Source organism: Pan troglodytes, chromosome 5 (genome assembly GCF_028858775.2).
Source record: "Pan troglodytes isolate AG18354 chromosome 5, NHGRI_mPanTro3-v2.0_pri, whole genome shotgun sequence".
In the NCBI taxonomy this organism is placed as follows: Eukaryota; Metazoa; Chordata; class Mammalia; order Primates; family Hominidae; genus Pan; species Pan troglodytes.
The window spans coordinates 50,110,937-50,130,471 of NC_072403.2; the positions used below are offsets into that span (position 1 = coordinate 50,110,937).

At 55.8% G+C, this 19,535-nt stretch overlaps 2 protein-coding genes across 26 annotated transcripts; both read left to right on the top strand.

Moving 5' to 3' along the window:
- The first annotated feature begins 2,113 nt into the window (after nucleotides 1-2,113).
- On the top strand, nucleotides 2,114-3,749 carry MYMX (myomixer, myoblast fusion factor). Its single transcript, XM_024356996.3, has 2 exons — nucleotides 2,114-2,167; nucleotides 2,648-3,749. Exon 2 carries the CDS (start codon nucleotides 2,670-2,672, stop codon nucleotides 2,922-2,924), a length of 255 nt encoding a protein of 84 aa, XP_024212764.1. The 5' UTR covers nucleotides 2,114-2,167; nucleotides 2,648-2,669; the 3' UTR covers nucleotides 2,925-3,749.
- Nucleotides 3,750-4,331: 582 nt separating this feature from the next.
- On the top strand, nucleotides 4,332-19,481 carry SLC29A1 (solute carrier family 29 member 1). Of its 25 annotated transcripts, none has more exons than XM_063813061.1 (15): nucleotides 9,615-9,707; nucleotides 9,813-9,945; nucleotides 11,417-11,523; nucleotides 12,615-12,697; nucleotides 14,745-14,826; nucleotides 14,944-15,146; nucleotides 15,262-15,401; nucleotides 15,702-15,836; nucleotides 15,923-16,020; nucleotides 16,166-16,244; nucleotides 16,719-16,816; nucleotides 17,353-17,461; nucleotides 17,698-17,783; nucleotides 18,162-18,361; nucleotides 18,771-19,481. In XM_063813061.1, the coding sequence occupies exons 4-15, from the start codon at nucleotides 12,669-12,671 to the stop codon at nucleotides 18,880-18,882; spliced, it is 1,371 nt and encodes a 456-aa protein (XP_063669131.1). In that variant the 5' UTR covers nucleotides 9,615-9,707; nucleotides 9,813-9,945; nucleotides 11,417-11,523; nucleotides 12,615-12,668; the 3' UTR covers nucleotides 18,883-19,481. The 25 variants fall into 25 exon arrangements, 23 of the variants coding, with proteins under 23 accessions (XP_009449633.1, XP_003311378.1, XP_518505.5 ...); XM_063813057.1 differs by having other exon boundaries at nucleotides 12,618-12,697; XM_518505.7 differs by lacking the exons at nucleotides 9,615-9,707; nucleotides 9,813-9,945; nucleotides 11,417-11,523 and adding exons at nucleotides 4,721-4,981; nucleotides 6,784-6,883 and having other exon boundaries at nucleotides 12,618-12,697.
- Nucleotides 19,482-19,535: the final 54 nt, after the last annotated feature.

A 19,535-nucleotide genomic window follows, 5' to 3' on the forward strand; every position in this document is an offset into this window, starting at 1 on the left:
ACTCCTGACCTCAAATGATCCACTCACCTTAGCCTCCCAAAATGCTGGGATTACAGGTATGAGCCACCATGTCTGGCTAGTGGTGAGAACTGAGCGAGATCCTGAACTCAGAAGCTTGGCATATGTGTGTACCCAATGCACCTGTCACCCACAACCCTACGATAGCACAAGGTCATCATACCTTCTCCGGAAGCAACTGGAAGGAGAGGAAGACTCTGCCTGTGAGTCTATACTCTCTAGCTCCTCTCTTCTGCTTCCTTTAGGTAGAAGTGGGACAGGCCTTTTTGACCTGGTAAGTTTTCTTTCTTTAGGGTCTTACATGCTGATGGAGATGATGATGCTAGTGGCGGCTGGTGGGGATGATGACAAATGCTCATATTCCCAAGGCCTTGAGGTTTACAAAACACTTCATGGACAGTATCTCATCTGATCCAGCAAGGCAGGAATTATACTTATTTTATGAAGTAGAAGAATGAAGTATTTATAAAACCAAATAGGTTGAGTGCAGTGGCTCACGCCTGTAATCCCAACACTTTGGGAGGCAAAGGTGGGAGGATCTTTTGAGCCCAGGAGTTAGAGACCAGCCTGGGCAACACAGTGAGACCCCTGTCTCTACAAAATAAATTTTAAAAAGTAACCGGGTGTGGTGGCGCCTGCCTGTGGTCCCAGCAACTCGGGAGACTAAGGTGGATCACTTGATCCTGTGAGGTTGAGGCTGCAGTGAGACATGATCTTGCCATGGCACTCCAGCCTGAGTGACAGAGTGAGACCTTGCCTCAAAAAAATAATATAAATAAAATAAATAAAAATAAAAAGCAGGCTGGGTGTGGTGGCTCACGCCTGTAATCCCAACACTTTGGGAGCCCAAGACGGGTGGAGCACCTGAGGTCAGGAGTTCGAGACCAGCCTGGCCAACATGGTGAAACCCCACCTCTACTAAAAATACAAAAATTAGCCGGGCATCGTGGCGGGTGCCTGTAATCCCAGCTATTCAGGAGGCTGAGGCAGGAGAATCGCTTGAACCTGGGAGGCAGAGGTTGCAGTGAGCCAAGATCATGCCACTGCACTCCAGCCTGGGTGACAGAGTGAGACTCCGTCTCAAATAATAATAGTAATAAATAAAAATTAAAAACAACATAAAACCCAGGCTATAAACCCAAAGAGATATACCCAGCTATCTCATAGAATTTCATTTAATCTGAGGGAGGAAAGCAGGTGTAGGAGAGGGTCTTGAAGTAAGCATCCAAGGGGGAATGCCACCCAGCTGTGTCCAGCTGTGCCCAGCTAGGAGATAGACTGTGCCTCTACTTTTCTTCCCCCAGGAGAGGGCCCACAGGGGCCTGCTTGGGTCCTAGTCTCCCTGTCTCAGCCACTGAGCATGCCTGGTGCTCAGGTGTGTGTGCAGTCTGCAGACTCACTGCTTCTGAGGTTTAGGCAAGTGGGTCTCATATATTGTCCTGTTCCAGTTACTCCTTCCAGTTACTCCCACTTACTGAGGCTATAGCGGAGAGGACTGGAGCCCAGAAGAGTCAATGTTCTTAAGGAAACACAATTAGAAAGTGCAGTCTGGGCTGGGCACGGTGGCTCAGGCCTATAATCTCAGCACTTTGAGAGGTCGAGGCGGGTGGATCACTTGAGCTCAGGAGTTTGAGACCAGCCTGACCAACATGGTGAAACCCTGTCTCTACTACAAATACAAAAAAATTAGCCTGGCATGATGGCACACTCCTATAATCCCAGCTACTTGGGAGGCTGAGGTAGGAGAATCGCTTGAACCCAGGAGGCAGAGGTTGCAATGAGCCGAGATCCTGCCATTGCACTCTAGCCTGGGCAAAAAGAGCAAAACTCTGTCTCAAAAAAAAAAAAAAAAAGAAGAAGAGAAAGAAAAGAGAAAGTGCAGTCTGGGTTCCAACTCGAGGGAAATCCTGCATATGTTCCCTTCCCTCTCCTCCCCCTAGACTGGGAAGTGGGGGCCAGCCCAGCTGCCCGCTCCCCTCAATATACCAGGTGCCAGAACACAGCTGTTTCTTCATTGTTCCCCAACCCAGGCGGACTGTAATTGGTGGGGCAGAGCAGGGCGGGGCTACCCCTGTGTTGAATCCAGTGGGGCTATCTCCACTCCAGGCAAATCCAGCCAGAGACTGATTCTGAGCAGCAGTTCTGCCCGGTGAGAGCTGCCGCGGATTGGTGGGGGTAGGGGACTGAGAGGTCAGGGAGTGTTAGGTCAGGGTGGATCAGGAGCCCCAAAAGAAAAATTAGAATTGCCTGGAGAAGAACTCCTGCTAGACTGAGGGAGAAGGGTTAGGGAACTCCAGGGGCATGGAGGCTGTGCAAGAGGAGGGGGTGACTAGAGGAAGGGAGGGGCCAGGGAGCAGTAGGAATGCCTGGAGCTGGGAATGGCAAGCTGTAGGTCTTGGTTTACTCTTGCCTTGGTTCAGTCTCCCCATCTATGCTATGGTGAGAACCTTCCTGCCTCAGCTGCCTTGCCAAGAGAAAGGGCTTCATGAAAGCAAAAATGACCTACAAACTGAGGTCAGGAGCAGGAAGGTGTAAACTGAAGGGAGGGGGAACTCCTGCCCACCCCATGTCCTTGCCAGGTGAGGCGGAACCAGGACATGCAAGCCTAAAGTCTGTGTTGTCTTCCCAGGCACTGACTCACTGGCCCTGCCATGCCCACGCCACTGCTCCCGCTGCTGCTTCGATTGCTGCTGTCCCGCCTGCTGCTGCCTGCTGCCCGCCTGGCCCGCCAATACCTCCTGCCCCTGCTGCGCCGATTGGCCCGCCGCCTGGGCTCCCAGGACATGCGAGAGGCTTTGCTGGGCTGTCTGCTGTTCATTCTCAGCCAGCGACACTCGCCAGACGCTGGGGAGGCCTCAAGAATGGACCGCCTGGAGAGGAGGGAGAGGTTAGGCCCCCAAAAGTGAGGCCACAAGTCCTGGCAGCAGCTGTATCCACAAAATGCTTTCTTTTGGAGTAGGATAATCCTGGCACCAGCACTGACCAAAGCCTGCCCAGCGGACAGAAGATATAGTGAGGGTTGTGCATGAGAGGGATCTGCCACAGACATGCCTCTCCACTCCTAACAGAAATGTCTTTCTGGAAGAATGCCTTGCATCTAGCACAAAACTGATTATTGCCCCTCTGTCCTCCAGCAGTTCCTCCCAAAGACCACTCCTAATCACCTCTGGCCTCAGGCGGGAGGGGAACTAACACCCACCCACCCCTGCCCTCCCTGCAAATGGGAACATCAAGGTTCCCAGTGCTTAACTGAGGGACAAGTGACAATTTAGCAGAGAGGCAAGATTTGAATCCAGACCGTCTTCCAGACTCAGGACCTACCTTAAAATAATATCTGCGTTGCCTATGGAGGCAGACCTGCCTGCAAAGCCCAGCACTCAGCAAGTGCTCAATAAATATTTGATTTGAATTCTTTCCATGGCTTTGAAAGTCTAATCACCCAGACTGCTGCTCTGCAAAACAGTTTAACCTGGCCTGGCAGTTGGTGGGGGTGGGGGAGAGGAGAGATGGACAATTGTACAAGGGTTTATTTTGCTACCTATTCCATTGTGGTTTCAGTCCTCACAGCCTGGAAGTTGTTTCCCCCTGCTAAGTTTCGGTCAGTATGTCACACTGTGACCCAGAAATGGCTTGAGTCCATCTAGGAGGAAGTTTGCCTGGCTAGCTCACAGTAGGGAGGAAAATATCCTCCAGCGAGTTTGAGGACTTCTCAGCTAGTGGTGGTGGGAAGAGGGGTGATACGTTTGCTAAGAGACTGGGTGGGAGGCCACCCAGGGAGGCAGTGCAGAAATGCATCCCCTTGAGGGTCATCCCACCCTAGAAGAGACTAGGGTTGGGTGAGTTGCCTTAAGAACTGACTTCATCATTTCCTCCTCCCTAGTGGGAGGCCCCTCAGGGGTCAAATAAGAGCCTCAGAAGAGTCAACATGCTTAAGGAAACACAGTTAGAAAGTGCAGTCTGGGCAGGGCGCGGTGGCTCACGCCTGTAATCTCAGCACTTTGGGAGGCCGAGGCAGGAGGATCACCTGAGGTCGGGAGACCAGCCTGACCAACATGGAGAAACCCCGTCTCTACTAAAAATACAAAATTAGCCGGGCGTGGTGGCGTATGCCTGTAATCCCAGCTCCTACGGAGGCTGAGGCAGGAGAATCGCTTGAATCCGGGAGGCGGAGGTTGCAGTGAGCCGAGATCGCGCCATTGCTCTCCAGCCTGGACAACAAGAGCGAAACTCCGTCTTAAAAAAAAAAAAAAAAAAAGGGTTAGACACATTTGCATCCCAGCCTCCGGATAATTTGCTTATTGTTCCCAGGCAATAATCCTCTCTCTCTGGGTGACTGTTGGGCTCTATCTAGGTTCAGACGAGGACAGTGAGGAGTACAGGATCCAATTGGGATTCCAGTCCCCTCCCCACACCCGTCAGAGGGCTTGGTTGGGAAAGAAGTGAGCCCGAGCTATGCGCCCCACCCCCAGCCCTGCGGGGCTTTCTGCCTGCCACACGCCGTCCCTGCTCACTACCCCATCGGTTTCCTTCGGCAGTCTTCAAAGCCAGTGCACGTGCTCCCAGGTCTCAGGGAGGCGACCTAGGGGGAGGGGCAGAGAGAAGGGGGTCCGAGCCCTTGGGCCCCTAACCCCGTCCCTTTCCGGAGCCTCGGGTGCCCAAAGGCGCCGGCCGCTAGTCCCAGGCCCGAAGGGCCCCTCCCACTGAGTCGGCTCTGGTCTCCCCGCCCCTGAGCCGCGAGGACTGGACGCAGCCGGCTGCGGAGCTCTGGGCGGGCGCTGGGGTCGCCTGTTGCAGCCTCTCTTCCGCCCGGCGGCCCACACCGGTCAGGCCCGGCGCGGGCTGCGCTCTCCAGCTGTGGCTATGGCCCCAGCCCCGAGATGAGGCGGGAGAGAACTAGGGGCCCGCAGGCCTGGGAATTTCCGTCCCCCACCAAGTCCGGATGCTCACTCCAAAGTCTCAGCAGGTGCGCGGGGCGGGGCCGGAGGACCTGGCGGGGCGGGGTGGGGTGGGGGCGAGATCTGCGCCGTTCTCACGCTGCCGGGCGGGACAGGGGGCCAGTAGGGGGACCTGCTGGGCTACAGTGTCTCAGGGGAGTCAGAATCTTTGGTTTCTGGATGCGGGGCCACTTTTCTGGGCCCTCGAAGGCCATTATTAGATGACTGCCTCCCCAAACTCCCCAGCCACTTACAGATGTCCCAGGAACATAGGGTAGGGGGAAGAGGTCTGGAAAATTAGCCTAGAAGACCAGCCCAGACCTAACTGAACAAAGAATTTAGTCTTCTCGAACCCCGAGCCAGTACCCACCCTGTGAACACACCTGTCTTTACTTTAAAAATCTTGATGTTTTATTCATCATGTAGTCTTTAAAAAAAAAACAAAAACCGAGTCTCGCTCTGTTGTTCAGGTTGGAGGGCAGTGGTGCGATCACAGCCTACTGCAGCCTCGACCTCATGGACTCAAGCCATCCTCCCACCTCAGCCTCCCAAAATGCCAGGACCACAGGCATGCGTCAACATGCTCAGCTAATTTTTTTTTTTTTTTTTTTTTTTTAAGAGACAGAGTCTCCCTGTGTTGCCCAGGCTGGTCTTGAACTCCTAAGCTCAAGTGATTCTTCTACCTTGGCCTCCCAAAGTGCTGGGATGACAGATGTGAACCACTGCACTTGGCATCATGGAGTCTTGATTTGTAGACATTGCATTAAAACTTATTTTGGTAAGGGCTGGGCGCGGTGGCTCACGCCTGTCATCCCAGTGCTTTGGGAGGCCAAGGCGGGCGGATCACAAGGTCAGGAGTTCGAGACCAGCCTGACCAACGTGGTGAAACCCCGTCTCTACTAAAAAAAAAAAAAAAATACAAAAATTAGCTGGGCGTGGTGGCACGTGCCCGTAATCCCAGCTACTCAGGAGGCTAAGGCAGGAGACTCGCTTGAACTCAGGAGGTGGAGGTTGCAGTGAGCCAAGATCACGCCACTGCACTCCAGCCTGGGTGACAGAGTGAGACTCCATCTTAAAGAAAAGAAAAAAAAAAACAAACTTATTTTGATTACGTTAAAATGTATCTTTGTTTGTTTGTTTTTTCAGACAAGGTCTTGCTCTGTTGCCCAGGCTGGAGTGCAATGGCAGGATGATGGCTCACTGCAGCCTCGCCCTCCCGGGCTCTAGTGAACCTCCGGCCTCAGCCTCTGGAGTAGCTGGAACCACAGGCTCGAGCCACCATGCCTGGCTAATTTATTTTAAATTTTTTTGTAGAGATGGGGTCTCACTGTGTTGCCCAGGCTAGTCTTGAATTCCTGGGCTCAAGTGATCCTCCCACCTCGGCCTCCAAAAGTGCTGAGATTTCAGGCATGAGCCACCACTCCTGGCCTAAAATTTATCTTGATTCATGAGTTTTTTGGTTCCCCCTTACATTTTACACCCCTGGCAAGTGCCTCACTGGCCTCTCCCTAGTCCCAGCCCTGTCACAAGGCCATGGAGATATAGTCACAAACACAACTGAGAACACAGACAGTCATGAGACATGTGCTGGTTACCAACCCCCAGGCCAAGCAAACACAGTTCCAGCAAACACACATGACTTGTTGGTGACAGCTGAGAGGACACATGCCTGGGGAGAGAGAGGACTGTGTGTGAGGTGGTGAGGCATGCATGGGGCCTGCCAAGTTGGGGAGGGAGTCTGGGCCAAGCCACGGTCCCATATAGGGTGGTGAATAAGGTGTAGAGTAGAGGTGCAGCAGGACCAACCCTTCCCACCCCACCCCTTCGACAGGGACCTGAGGGAGCTCAGGGAGGGAGAGAAGCCAGAAGACCAGGCAGAGACTGAAGAGAGCTGGCAAGGCCTGGCTAGAAAAACTCCAGGCAAGGCCTGTGTAAGTTGGGGCTCCCAGGCTGTCCAGCAGGGGGCCCTGGCACCCAGCAACCTCTGCTTGGGAGGTGGCTACAGAGGGGTGTGGGTGTTGGCTAGGGGCCCAGCAGGATGGATGCCAGATGGACTTCTCTCCAACAATAACAGCCCTGGCTGTTGCCATCCACCAAGCTGGCAGGGCCCCAGTTTGGGTGGGGAGAGGAACCAGCCTTTCCCAGTCTGGCCTGAGACCCTCACCACTTCCCTCCAGTTTTCTTCCACCTCCAGCCCCCTCTGTACACAACTGCAGCCACTGGCCACCAGCCTTGCCATGCCTGGCAGATCTTCTGACCACTAGCCCTGCCACCCCCACAGACCCAGAGACCAGGAAAGGAGGGTGGGGAGCAAGGAAGGGGGCCAAGGCAGAGGGGAGAGGAGGGCTAGGAGAGGAAGAGAGAGAGACTGGAAAAACATGAGGGCAGGAATTAGGGGGTTGTGGACAGACATGAAGCCACTCTCAAGTCATGGGGCTGTGCCTAGAAAAATACCACCTAAACCCATCTTCCTGCCCTCTGGTTAGGGCTGGCGGGGATGTGGGGGATGGGGGTGGGGTGGGGGAGGGTTGGGAAGGAATATGTGTGTCATCTCTGTGGGGCATGGAAACAGAAGGCTGGGGACACCCATTCTGGAGTAGCTTGGGGAGAGCCACTGACAATAATTAGAAAAGCCACCTCTCTCCTTAGGGCCCTGTCTGTTTCTCTGGGGACAGGGTAGGACTACCTTATCCCTATGATGTGAGGTACTGCCAATTGTTAATCAGTGTCTGTGGCTTCTCTAGGGGACAAGCCCTTCGGGTCAGTGGGCATGGGGTGGGCAGCGTGGGTTGGATTTTCTCCTCAGGACCTTTCCAGCCTTAGGATCATCCTCTAGCACTGAGTACTGCTGGAAGGGCAGGGAGTGCCCCCCACCCCACCCCATTTATTGCCCGAACAAAGAGAGGGCCTCCCTCCCCCTCCCTTGGAGGGCCTTGCTGGACCACCCCTCAGCACGCCCACACCTTCCTCCTTAGCTAGTGGAAGACGTACTCAGCAAGGCTTCCGCCTCTCAGGATGGCTGGGACAATAGGATTCACTGAGGATATAAGGCTGTTCCTGGCTTTTTCTCTTCCCATTCCCACCTGTGCCTCAGTTTTCCAAAGTGCTGGATTTAGAAAGGGTGAATTATGAGGGAGCTGGAGGGCTTTGCCCCGTCCCCCTCCGCGCGCACACACAAGCACAGGCAGAGGCTCATACCCCCTCCAAGTCAAAGTTGTGGGTGGGGTGGTGTTTGCGCGTCTGTGGCTGGGACTGGATGTGTCAGGGATGGGAAAACTCATCATGCTGGTCACAGAAAATGGGCGGTGGGGACAGAAGCAGTTTTGAAGGAAAAGAAGAGGAGGGGGACTGAAAGAAAGAAGGGGGCGTTGAAAGGGAGGGCGCTGGGAGGAAAAAGGTGCAGTGTGGAGGAAGCGCGGCGTGGGCAGGGCTTGGGAAGGGATAACGGAATATCTGAGGTGGAGTGGGCCGTGGGGCGTCGGGGCCGGTCTGAGCAGCCCCGGGTTTAGGTGGTATTTTTCTAGGCACAGCCCCATGACTTGAGAGGGGCTTCATGTCTGTCCACAACCCCCTAATTCCTGCCCTCATGTTTGTCCAGTCTCTCTCTCTTCCTCTCCTAGCCCTCCTCTCCCCTCTGCCTTGGCCCCCTTCCTCGCTCCCCACCCTCCTTTCCTGGTCTCTGGGTCTGTGGGGGTGTGTAAATGGAACAGTCCCGAGATGAATTTTATGGGAGTCTGCGCAGGTCCTTAATGTGTGGCTGTACCCTCCAGCCCCATGTACCCCACACGATGGACAGACAGCCTTGGTGTGGCAGGGCCCAAAGAGGTCCTATCTACCGAAATAACACGACCAGGCGGCCCTGGGGGCGCAGGGGCTCGGGGTGGGAGCGGCGGAGCGCGCGGAGTCGCCGCGGGGTGGCAGGGGTGGGCCGGGGGCGGGGCCGCGGGCGTCGGGGAGGTGGCAGTGGGCGCAGGGCGGGGCGGGCTCAGCGGAGGGCGGGTTTGAATGTGCCCCGGCGGGAGAGGGAAGCTGCAGCGAGAGCGCGCGGATCTCAGCGCGGGAGCAGTGCTTCTGCGGCAGGTGCTGCCCGGGGCCGGGGACTGGGGACTGGGGACTGCCGAGGCGGAAGACGCCGCTGCCCGCCTGCCACGGAGGGCAGGGAGGCCCGGCCTGACGGCTCCGCAGCCCGGAGAAGGGACGCCGGGTGGGGCCCCAGTGCGGAGCGTGCGGAGCCGCGCAGCACGTGGCGCGCACGGGCCAGGGAGCCTGAGGACCCTGCGGGGACCGGGACCCAAGCTGGGCTGGGCGGCCTGGCTCCCGGGCCTAAAACAGGCTGCGGTCACGTTGACCTCCGCAAGGGGCAGGCGAGTGGACGGGTGATCCCCATCGATCTGGTCGGTATCAGGGAGGGGCCGTGCCGCTGACTGCGCTGGCGGAGGGGTATGGGGATGGGGATGGAGGCTCGCGAGCGGAGGTGCGGGGCTGTCTCTTTAACCCCGGTCTTTTACTGGCTAAACTCGTATCCCTGGCGTCTCCTTCCTGCGCACGTCCTCATTTACTGATTTACTGTGAGGGTATATGAGAGGGTGAAGACACACAGTCCTCGGCTTCGCTTACCAGGAGAGAGCAGTCGTAGGGCAAGGCTGGCTCCAACCCTGCCCTCACACCTCTAGGGGTCTCTCTGCAGCCCTGTGGTAGTCCCTTTGCCTACTCCTCTCGGTGGCCTCCAGACCCTCCAACTTTCCTCCTGCTTGTGTAAGCTCCCCATGCCAGGATGTGTGTGATGGGGCGGGGCTGAGCTGCCTGACACTCAAGTCAGGCTGGGAATGATCTTGGTCTCCACCTCATTTTTCCCTTTAGTTGAATCAGAGTTCCCCCCACCTCCCAGTCTACAGGGCTGAGAAGCAGCTTTTATACCTCTCTCCATTCCAAAAGGAGCTTGAACATTTAATATGGATTCTAGCTCCTCCACTCACCAGCTCTGTGACTTCAGGCAAGTGACTCAACCCCTCTGAACCTCAGCTGGCCCCATCTATTCAGTGCTAGTACTAGCTTAGGGGTGGTTGTGAAGAAAAGACAAGAGATCTGCAGGTAGTGGCTAGCCCCATATGAAATCCTGGGAGTGGAGAATTGCAGGAGAGGTGTTGGGAGTCTGGAGGCAGGGAGGTACTCAATTTGGTGGCTGCTTTCAGGGGCCCACCTCAGCAGGCCAAGGCATAGTTGGAGGGACACCAGATGCTCTGAGCTGGTATCAGATCCCTGTTTGCCGCTGGGCAAAGGCAGACAAAAGCAAAACACGAAGGCTGGCCAGCTGAATGTTAGGATATGGGCAGGAGGAGAGGGCTGGAGTTGAATTGTGCCCAAGACTGGTATGGGAACTCCTGAGAACAGAGAGAGCAGGGGTGTAGCAGGGGGCCAGGGAAGAAATAAATACTTCTTCTCTAAGCCTAAGCCAGTTTTACCCAGGAGAACAGGAGCTATTCTCCCCACCCTAGGCCCCCATCTGCTTTGAAGCTACACCTGCTCTTAACTGCCAGGAATCTTGCCTGTGGGGTGGAGTACAGGGTATGCGGGTATGAAGTAAGAACCTAGAGGAAGAGTCCCTACTACCTAATAGAAAACCTGAGACCTAGGCAGGGCTCAGTGGCTCATGCCTGTAATCCCAGCACTTTGGGAAGCCAAGGTGGGTGGGTCACCTGAGGTCGGGAGTTCGAAACCAGCCTGGTCAACATGGTGAAACCCCGTCTCTACTAAAAATACAGAAATCAGCCGGGGGTGGTGGCAGGAGCCTGTATTCCCAGCTACTTGGGAGGCTGAGGCAGGAGAATCACTTGAACCTGGGAGGCAGAATTTGCAGTGAGCCGAGATCATGCCATTGCACTCCAGCCTGGGCAACAGGAGCAAAAACTCCGTCTCAAAAAAAAAAAAAAGAAAAACCTGAGACCTGAGGCTTTCCCCCACCCCCACTCCAGTGATGCCCTCTTGCCTTCATCTCTCTAGAAAATGTAAATATGATTATTCACCCCTCGTGCCTAGGACAGTGCCTGGCTAGCATGCACAGGTCCTCAGTAAATATTTGTCGAAGGCCTGATTGGAGGAATCCTTCTGCCTCCATCTGGAGGTGTGGGGCTGAGGGGCTGAGGAGGACCTCTGAGAGCTTGGAGTTTCCCTGGGGAGGGTTGAGAGGAACTACAGGGAGGTGGGAGAGCCCGTGGAAGGTCTCATGGTGCCCAGCTGCTTCTGTTTGTCTGAGTGGGGCCAGAAGCAATGCTGCACCTGCGAGAGCTCCCCTGCTGAGACTCCCTGTTCTCTTATCTCCCGAGCGACAGGGGTGGCTTTTTATCTCCTGGGTGTGCTTCTGCTTCTTTGCTTGCAAGGCTTCTCAGAATGGGGCCCCATGAAGCCTGAGGGACTCTCTCCTGATATGCCCTGTGCCACCTTTTTCATTCTGGATCCGCACCCAGGAGCCCGTGGACAAGGCCCGCTGCCTGAGCCTGAACTAGGAGCCCCTCCTAGGGACTGCCCAGGCTTGCTCTGCTCTGACCCTTCTGCTGGCCAGTCTGGGCACCTGGTGAGTGCCCAGAAAGGGAGGGAAGGGAAGCTGTCCTTTCATCCCAAACAGCAAGGCCTGGGCCCAGCTAGGCCTGAGTGTGGGGAATGTGTCAGTGCACATCTGCCTGGCTTCCCATGCCACCCAATGGGAAAGCTGTTTAATCTGCTGGTGCCAGGGGGTCTCCCCCTACACAAATGGGGAGCAGGAGAGGGACACTGAGGCAGAAGGATAGGTGCTTTGGGATCCACCCCTCCAATCTTCTTTTCAAGGTCACTCTTAGAAAGGGGAAGCGGACAGGAGCCTGTGACAGAGAGGAACTAAGGGAGGACTAGGTGACCCTGGGGTCGGGAGGGGGGAGGGGGAAGGGCTGTGCCCCCACATCCATTATGAAATATTTTCTTGGAAAACCGGCCAGCAACTAGGAAGCCCCTGGGCAGTGGCTGGAAAGAAAGGTTAAGGTGCCAACAGCAGAGAGACTGGAATCTGGGTTGCCTTCAGGAGAGGACAGCCCCACTCTAGCCATGAATCCAGGGGCTCCCCAGGGAGGGTGGAGAGACCAGACTTGCGGAGAGGGGCCTGGGGAGCCTCTGGTTTGACCTCAGTCATCATCGATGTTGTCGCAGCTGCTGCAGATCTGCCTGTTCTGTGTCCTTCCTCCTCCTCCCCCGACCTCTTTGCTGTGTCTCCTCCATTTGTCTCCCTCCTTCCCTTGTCATCACTGTCCCTGACCCCTCTCGTCCTCTTGCCTGCCTTCTTTGACTGTCTTTCCCTCCCTCCCATCATCTTTCCTCCTCCTTCCCTCCTGCTCTCCACCCTCCTGTTTCCCAGCTTATAAACTGCTTCGGCTGCTGGATAAAAATAGCGGTGGCAGCGGCCAGGCCGGGAGCCAGGTAGAGTCTGAGGAGGCAGGGGGCCGCGCAGGACTGGCCTGCTGGGCCAGGGGGCTGGGTGGGGGTCAAGTTGAGTCGTCCTGAGGGGCAGGGTGCAGAGGGGGTCTTACTGGACTCCTCCACTGGCCTGTTCTGTCAGCCCTGCCCCCTCTCCCCCTAAGAGCCTGAGGAGGCCTGTGGCAGGGCCAAGACAGGGCCTTACACTGTTCCTGCCCCTAGCAGGCCCCTGAGGGAGGGAGCTGTCAGCCAGGGAAAACCGAGAACACCATCACCATGACAACCAGTCACCAGCCTCAGGACAGGTAAGGGGTAAGGGGCTGGGCTGTGGATCCAGGGAATGGGTTTTCAGGGAGCTGGGTGTGGTGTCCTTTGGAATTGGGGGTTGCCATTGCTGGCTGGCCTTCCAGCCAGGTAGCTATGAGTCAGGTCTGCATCAGGGGCGGGGACCCCCTGTGCCTTGGCTGGGTGCTGGCTGGGGTGTCTGCGGGAAGGGCAGGGTGCGTGGGCAGCAGTCCTTCCCTGGCCTGTCTGTGTTTCCACTGTTGCTCTCCAGCCAGTTAGCGGCTTCCGGCTCCTCCCGCCACCACTGTGGGGAGATACTTGGCTGCACCCCTCCTTCCAATGCACATCTGGCAGAACTGCCCTGGGGCCTCTGCCTTAGATGACCTGGCCCACCCTGGTTCTTGATCTGATCTTCCTCTCAATTCCCTGCCTCTGGAGCCTGTGAACTCCCAATCAAGTTAGACTTGCAGTTATGACTGTGAATATGTATTTTGGAAGAAGAGGCTGTAGCTTAATTCAATTTCTCAAAGGGATCTGGGACCCAAGAAGGCTGAGGAAGTGATCCCTGAGATCCAAAGCTCCTTCAAAGCGTCAGGCTCTGTCCTGCCCTCCAACTCAGGCCCCAGAAACCCATCACGTCTGCCCTACCCACCCCATCTCCCTCCTGTGCCAAAGGCTATGAAACTAGGCCACTTTTGCCTGTGGGGGCTTTGAGCATGTAGCTTAATCTCTCTGGGACTGTTTTTCCACCTGTAAAATAAGCTAAAAGTATCTACTTCCCAGGAAGTGGATCTAGAAGTAAGGGAATTTAAGGAGGCATGGCAATAAGTCTAGGCCCCAGGTTGCTTCCCTGCCTCCTGTGCTCCATTCCCAGGCTGCCTGCCCATTCTGTCCCCACCTCCGCTCTCCTGTGGGCAGTTCCCTGAAGGCCTCGCCGGCTCCATTTGCCTTATTGCACAGCTCAGTCATTTCCCAGCGTACTCCCCCCCACCCCGATCCTCTGTCCTATGTGACTTTGGGAGTTTTTCCTTCTGCTCTGGGCCTCCGAACCAAGCCTTTAGCTTCTCCAAGGGAAGCATGTATGTGAGGGGGTTGGGGGGGCTGCAGTTGCATTAACTCAGACCTGCTCACGTGGTGTGCTCACCACGCCATCCCTGTATGAGGCCTGCCAGCGGTCCAGGCTCCTGCACTCTGGCCAGGCCTGTCTTCTCACTGCCTTGGGCTTTATCCCTGCCATCTCTGAAGAGAGCTGGTGTTGGCTCTGGGGAGGGTGTGCAAACCCAACTGGAGATCTACATGGGCCGGGCTGGGGTTACTCAGCTTTCAGGCAAGGCCTATCTGGGAGAAGCTGGCGTGACCCGGAAGGGCCTTGAGGTATAGGGCTTGGGGCATTGCCCTGGCCAAAGGTGGACAGTCCTTATTTACACCCTGAGGCCCAGATGACCTCCAGTGGCCCCATACCTCCTGGCCTGCCCTGGGTGGTATGAACTACAAAGTTCTCTTTGGCCAGGAAGAAAACAGCTCTAAGGCCCTCTCTTCACAGAGGCCCTGAGGCACCCTGCCCACCTGCCCTGTAGGTCCAGAATAGTATGGGAGTTTCTTAACTTCAGAATCCTCTCTGGGGAGTAACACAGTCCCTGACCAGACAGCATAATTACTTCCAGCCTGCCTGGTGGGAGTGGAAGACACTTGCTGCTTGCTTTCTCACTCATCCACCCACCCCCTGCCCTTCGGCAGGATTTCCAAAACCATCTCCGGATGTGTGGGTCACACTGGTTCCCAGCCTGCAGAGTCCCCCGAGCCTTCCAGGGCTGGTAACCATGGTCCTGTCAGCCATGCCATTCAGTCCTATGACCCTGACCCCATCCCCACCCCAAATTCCAACGAGCAATGTACCCTTTTCTCCCCCCACACCCATAAGAGGACACATGCAAATGGACACAAACACAGACGCCCTGTGCCCTGGGACCTAGAGAGACTGACGATGGACAGGGGCTTTCCTGGGGCTCATTGTGGAGTGGGGCAGGATGGTGCGTCATTTGGCCCATCTTTCCTCCTCCATTGCAGATACAAAGCTGTCTGGCTTATCTTCTTCATGCTGGGTCTGGGAACGCTGCTCCCGTGGAATTTTTTCATGACGGCCACTCAGGTGAGGCTGGAGGGACTAGGCTCCATGGGGCAGTGCCCACTGTGCTTGCAGGATCTGACTCTGTGCTGGTAGGCACAGGGAAAGAGATTTCAACACTCCTCTCTGCAACCCCTGCAGTATTTCACAAACCGCCTGGACATGTCCCAGAATGTGTCCTTGGTCACTGCTGAACTGAGCAAGGACGCCCAGGCGTCAGCCGCCCCTGCAGCACCCTTGCCTGAGCGGAACTCTCTCAGTGCCATCTTCAACAATGTCATGACCCTATGTGCCATGCTGCCCCTGCTGTTATTCACCTACCTCAACTCCTTCCTGCATCAGAGGTGAGTGCCCACCCCCTCCCCAGCCCCCAGCCTGACCCTCACTGTGTCGTGCACCCCCTTGGCTGAGCCCCAGCTTTGCCCACTTGTCTCTGCCACCCTTGGCCTCTCCCGGCAGGATCCCCCAGTCCGTACGGATCCTGGGCAGCCTGGTGGCCATCCTGCTGGTGTTTCTGATCACTGCCATCCTGGTGAAGGTGCAGCTGGATGCTCTGCCCTTCTTTGTCATCACCATGATCAAGATCGTGCTCATTAATTGTAAGCTGGGCCAGGAGGGGGCCTATGGGAGGAGGCATGCCCAACTACCCCCACTCTTTTTTCAGACCCAGCGTTAGCCAGAGAGAAGCCCAGCCTCTGCCTGGAGAGAGTGGATGCTGTGAGCAGCTGGGATTCAGAGGCCTGAGTGGGCCTGGACCAGGGCTGGGAGGGGGCAGAGAGAAGGGCAGCTCAGCCTCAAGGCTCACCAAGAGTAAAGTAGGAATGACAGGGATCTGTCTTCTTGGGCACCCCCAACCACCAGCCCTAGCTCCCCTGCTCATGCCCACCCTGTTTCCCCAGCATTTGGTGCCATCCTTCAGGGCAGCCTGTTTGGTCTGGCTGGCCTTCTGCCTGCCAGCTACACGGCCCCCATCATGAGTGGCCAGGGCCTAGCAGGCTTCTTTGCCTCCGTGGCCATGATCTGCGCTATTGCCAGTAAGTCCGGCTATCTACCTGCCCAGTGCCCTGGTGTGGTGGGGAGAGGGGATGGGGCCTGTCTCTGATCACTGACACCACCCCAGGTGGCTCGGAGCTATCAGAAAGTGCCTTCGGCTACTTTATCACAGCCTGTGCTGTTATCATTTTGACCATCATCTGTTACCTGGGCCTGCCCCGGCTGGTGAGTAAATGGAGGGAGCTGGGGTTTGGGGTATAGGGGTCTGGGGTTCCAGACCACGGGTGTTCTGAGGACAAAACCTGAAGGAGGCCGGGATTCTGGAGATTCTGCCTCTAAATCCACCTCCCCCGTCTCCCTTACTTGATAGGAATTCTACCGCTACTACCAGCAGCTCAAGCTTGAAGGACCCGGGGAGCAGGAGACCAAGTTGGACCTCATTAGCAAAGGTCCGAAGAGCCTGAGGAAGCTGGGGTGGAGGATGGTATACCAGGCGGGGGATAGCATGAGCAAAGAGAACAAAGATGAGTGCACTGTGTTAGCTAGCAGCCCTGAGCCAGAGGAGGACTGAAGGACTACAGCAGGGAGAGGGGGACAATAGGAAATAAGGGCCAGCAATGATAAAAAGGGGGCAGATCCTGGATGACCTTGAATGCCTGAGGTGTTTGGACTAAAGGCAGTGGGAAGCAATTTCAGATTCTTGAGTGAGGAGTAACATGACCTGAGGCTCCTGGGAGAGGCCAGGCCCCCGGGTCTTGAGCTGTAGGGATTTGGAGGCGAGGTCTGGGTTAGGGTTAGAGTACGGCTGGGACTGGTTAAGGAGGCGTCTACTTTCAAGTAATCCCAGCCGTTTTGGGGAATGTTTATGTTGTCTTCTGTTGCTCTGTCTTCCCCACAACTTGGAGATTTCTTCCATCCCGCAGGAGAGGAGCCAAGAGCAGGCAAAGAGGAGTCTGGAGTTTCAGTCTCCAACTCTCAGCCCACCAGTGAAAGCCACTCTATCAAAGCCATCCTGAAAAATGTACGTAGGGGAGGTTATCCTATCTTCTACCCCTTGTCCTCTTTCTCTCCTCCTTTTGCTCCCTCCCCCTGCCACCCATCTCCTCCCTTTCTGACCTGAGAGTGGTCACTCCTGGATTCTTTTGTGTGTGCGTGCGTGCCCATGCGTGCATGCCGGGGGTGGGGATTCGTGGTTCCTTTTTTTTGAGACAGAGTTTCACACTTGTTGCCCAGGCTGGAGTGCAATGGTGCAATCTCCACTCGCTGCAACCTCCATCTCCTGGGTTCAAGTGATTCTCCTGCCTCAGCCTCCCAAGTAGCTGAGATTACAGGCATATGCCACCATGCCCGGCTAATTTTTTGTATTTAGTAGAGATGGGGTTTCACCAGGTCAAGCTGGTCTCAAACTCCTGACCTCAGGTGATCCACCCACCTCGGCCTCCCAAAGTGCTGAGATTACAGGCGTGAGCCACCACGCCTGGCCTGGATTTGTGGTTCTTTAATACACAGCCACCATGAAGACACAGGCATTTGGGTGACTCTACCCCTTCTATCTAGATCTCAGTCCTGGCTTTCTCTGTCTGCTTCATCTTCACTATCACCATTGGGATGTTTCCAGCCGTAACTGTTGAGGTCAAGTCCAGCATCGCAGGCAGCAGCACCTGGGGTGAGGATGCCACAGGTTTCCAGGATGGGAACAGACAGGATCTTGAGTTGGGCTGGAAGTGGGGAAGGGAGGGAGCCTGGGTCACCTTCTCCCCGTTTCCTGGGTCCATTTGCCCTTCCCTGGGCTGGAAGCATCTTCTCCATTTTACTGTTGGGGAAGCTGAGGCCCAGTGAAGGTTAGGCTTGCTATACCTGCCTCTGTGAGCCTGATAACCACCCGTTCATCTCCTCTTCCAGAACGTTACTTCATTCCTGTGTCCTGTTTCTTGACTTTCAATATCTTTGACTGGTTGGGCCGGAGCCTCACAGCTGTATTCATGTGGGTAAGTGGAGGAAGAGGGCCCCAGGCCCCTGTGGGAAGTAAGAGTCCAGCCTGGACCCAGAGAGGGAACCCAAGAAAGTATGGTAGTAAGGGGACCATTTGTTTTAAAGTCGAGGCATAATTTATGTATAGTTAAGTACAAGTCTTAAGTGTACAACTTAATGAATATATGTATATACACATACCTGCCCAGATCGAGATGTAGAATATTTCCAGCACTCCAGAAGGCTCCACCATGCCCCTTTCAAGAGTAACCCCCTAAGGAGAACCAGGCTTTGAGGTTTCAGTTCAGGTCCTGAGGGGCCCCAGATGGATCCTTGGGGGCCTGGCTGTGCCCTGGGGTGGCGGCCTGGGCTGAGGCCCTGCCTGGTGCCCACAGCCTGGGAAGGACAGCCGCTGGCTGCCAAGCCTGGTGCTGGCCCGGCTGGTGTTTGTGCCACTGCTGCTGCTGTGCAACATTAAGCCCCGCCGCTACCTGACTGTGGTCTTCGAGCACGATGCCTGGTTCATCTTCTTCATGGCTGCCTTTGCCTTCTCCAACGGCTACCTCGCCAGCCTCTGCATGTGCTTCGGGCCCAAGTGAGTAGGGCTGGCAGGGAACTTGGTGGCATCAGACAGGATCTAGAGTTCCAGTGGGGGACATTCAGTAGAGGGAGGGCAAAAGGAGAGTCCCTGCTCCCAGAGCTGAGAGGAGAGATGGCTCAGGAGGGGCTCCCAGCTGAGGGGATAGTGACTGTGGTGGAGGGGGGCGCCAAGGTTACTTGGGTGGAGGTGGAGACAGGTTTGCAGGAAGGAGTGAAAGACAACCCCACCATACACATTCCCTCAAGGAGGAGAAGCCAGGTTGGGGTTAGGCAGCCAGGATGGGTTGATCAACAGAATGAGGTTCGACAGTCAAGTTGCTCCACCCCACCCCTCCTTCCACCCAGAGGCTCTGGGCTGGGGTACAGCCATTCTGAGGTAGCCTTGCCCTTCCTTCCCCGCTTAGGAAAGTGAAGCCGGCTGAGGCAGAGACCGCAGGAGCCATCATGGCCTTCTTCCTGTGTCTGGGTCTGGCACTGGGGGCTGTTTTCTCCTTCCTGTTCCGGGCAATTGTGTGACAAAGGATGGACAGAAGGACTGCCTGCCTCCCTCCCTGTCTGCCTCCTGCCCCTTCCTTCTGCCAGGGGTGATCCTGAGTGGTCTGGTGGTTTTTTCTTCTGACTTCTGCTTTCCACGGCGTGTGCTGGGCCCGGATCTCCAGGCCCTGGGGAGGGAGCCTTTGGACGGACAGTGGGGACATTGTGGGCTTGGGGCTCAGAGTCGAGGGATGGGGTGTAGCCTCGGCATTTGCTTGAGTTTCTCCACTCTTGGCTCTGACTGATCCCTGCTTGTGCAGGCCAGTGGAGGCTCTTGGGCTTGGAGAACACGTGTGTCTCTGTGTATGTGTCTGTGTGTCTGCGTCCGTGTCTGTCAGACTGTCTGCCTGTCCTGGGGTGGCTAGGAGCTGGGTCTGACCGTTGTATGGTTTGACCTGATATACTCCATTCTCCCCTGCGCCTCCTCCTCTGTGTTCTCTCCATGTCCCCCCATGCCCAGTTCTTACCCATCATGCACCCTGTACAGTTGCCACGTTACTGCCTTTTTAAAAAATATATTTGACAGAAACCAGGTGCCTTCAGAGGCTCTCTGATTTAAATAAACCTTTCTTGTTTTTTTCTCCATGGCTCCCTGTGTCCTCCAGCCGTGGCTTCATGCCCTGGAGTGGGTAGAG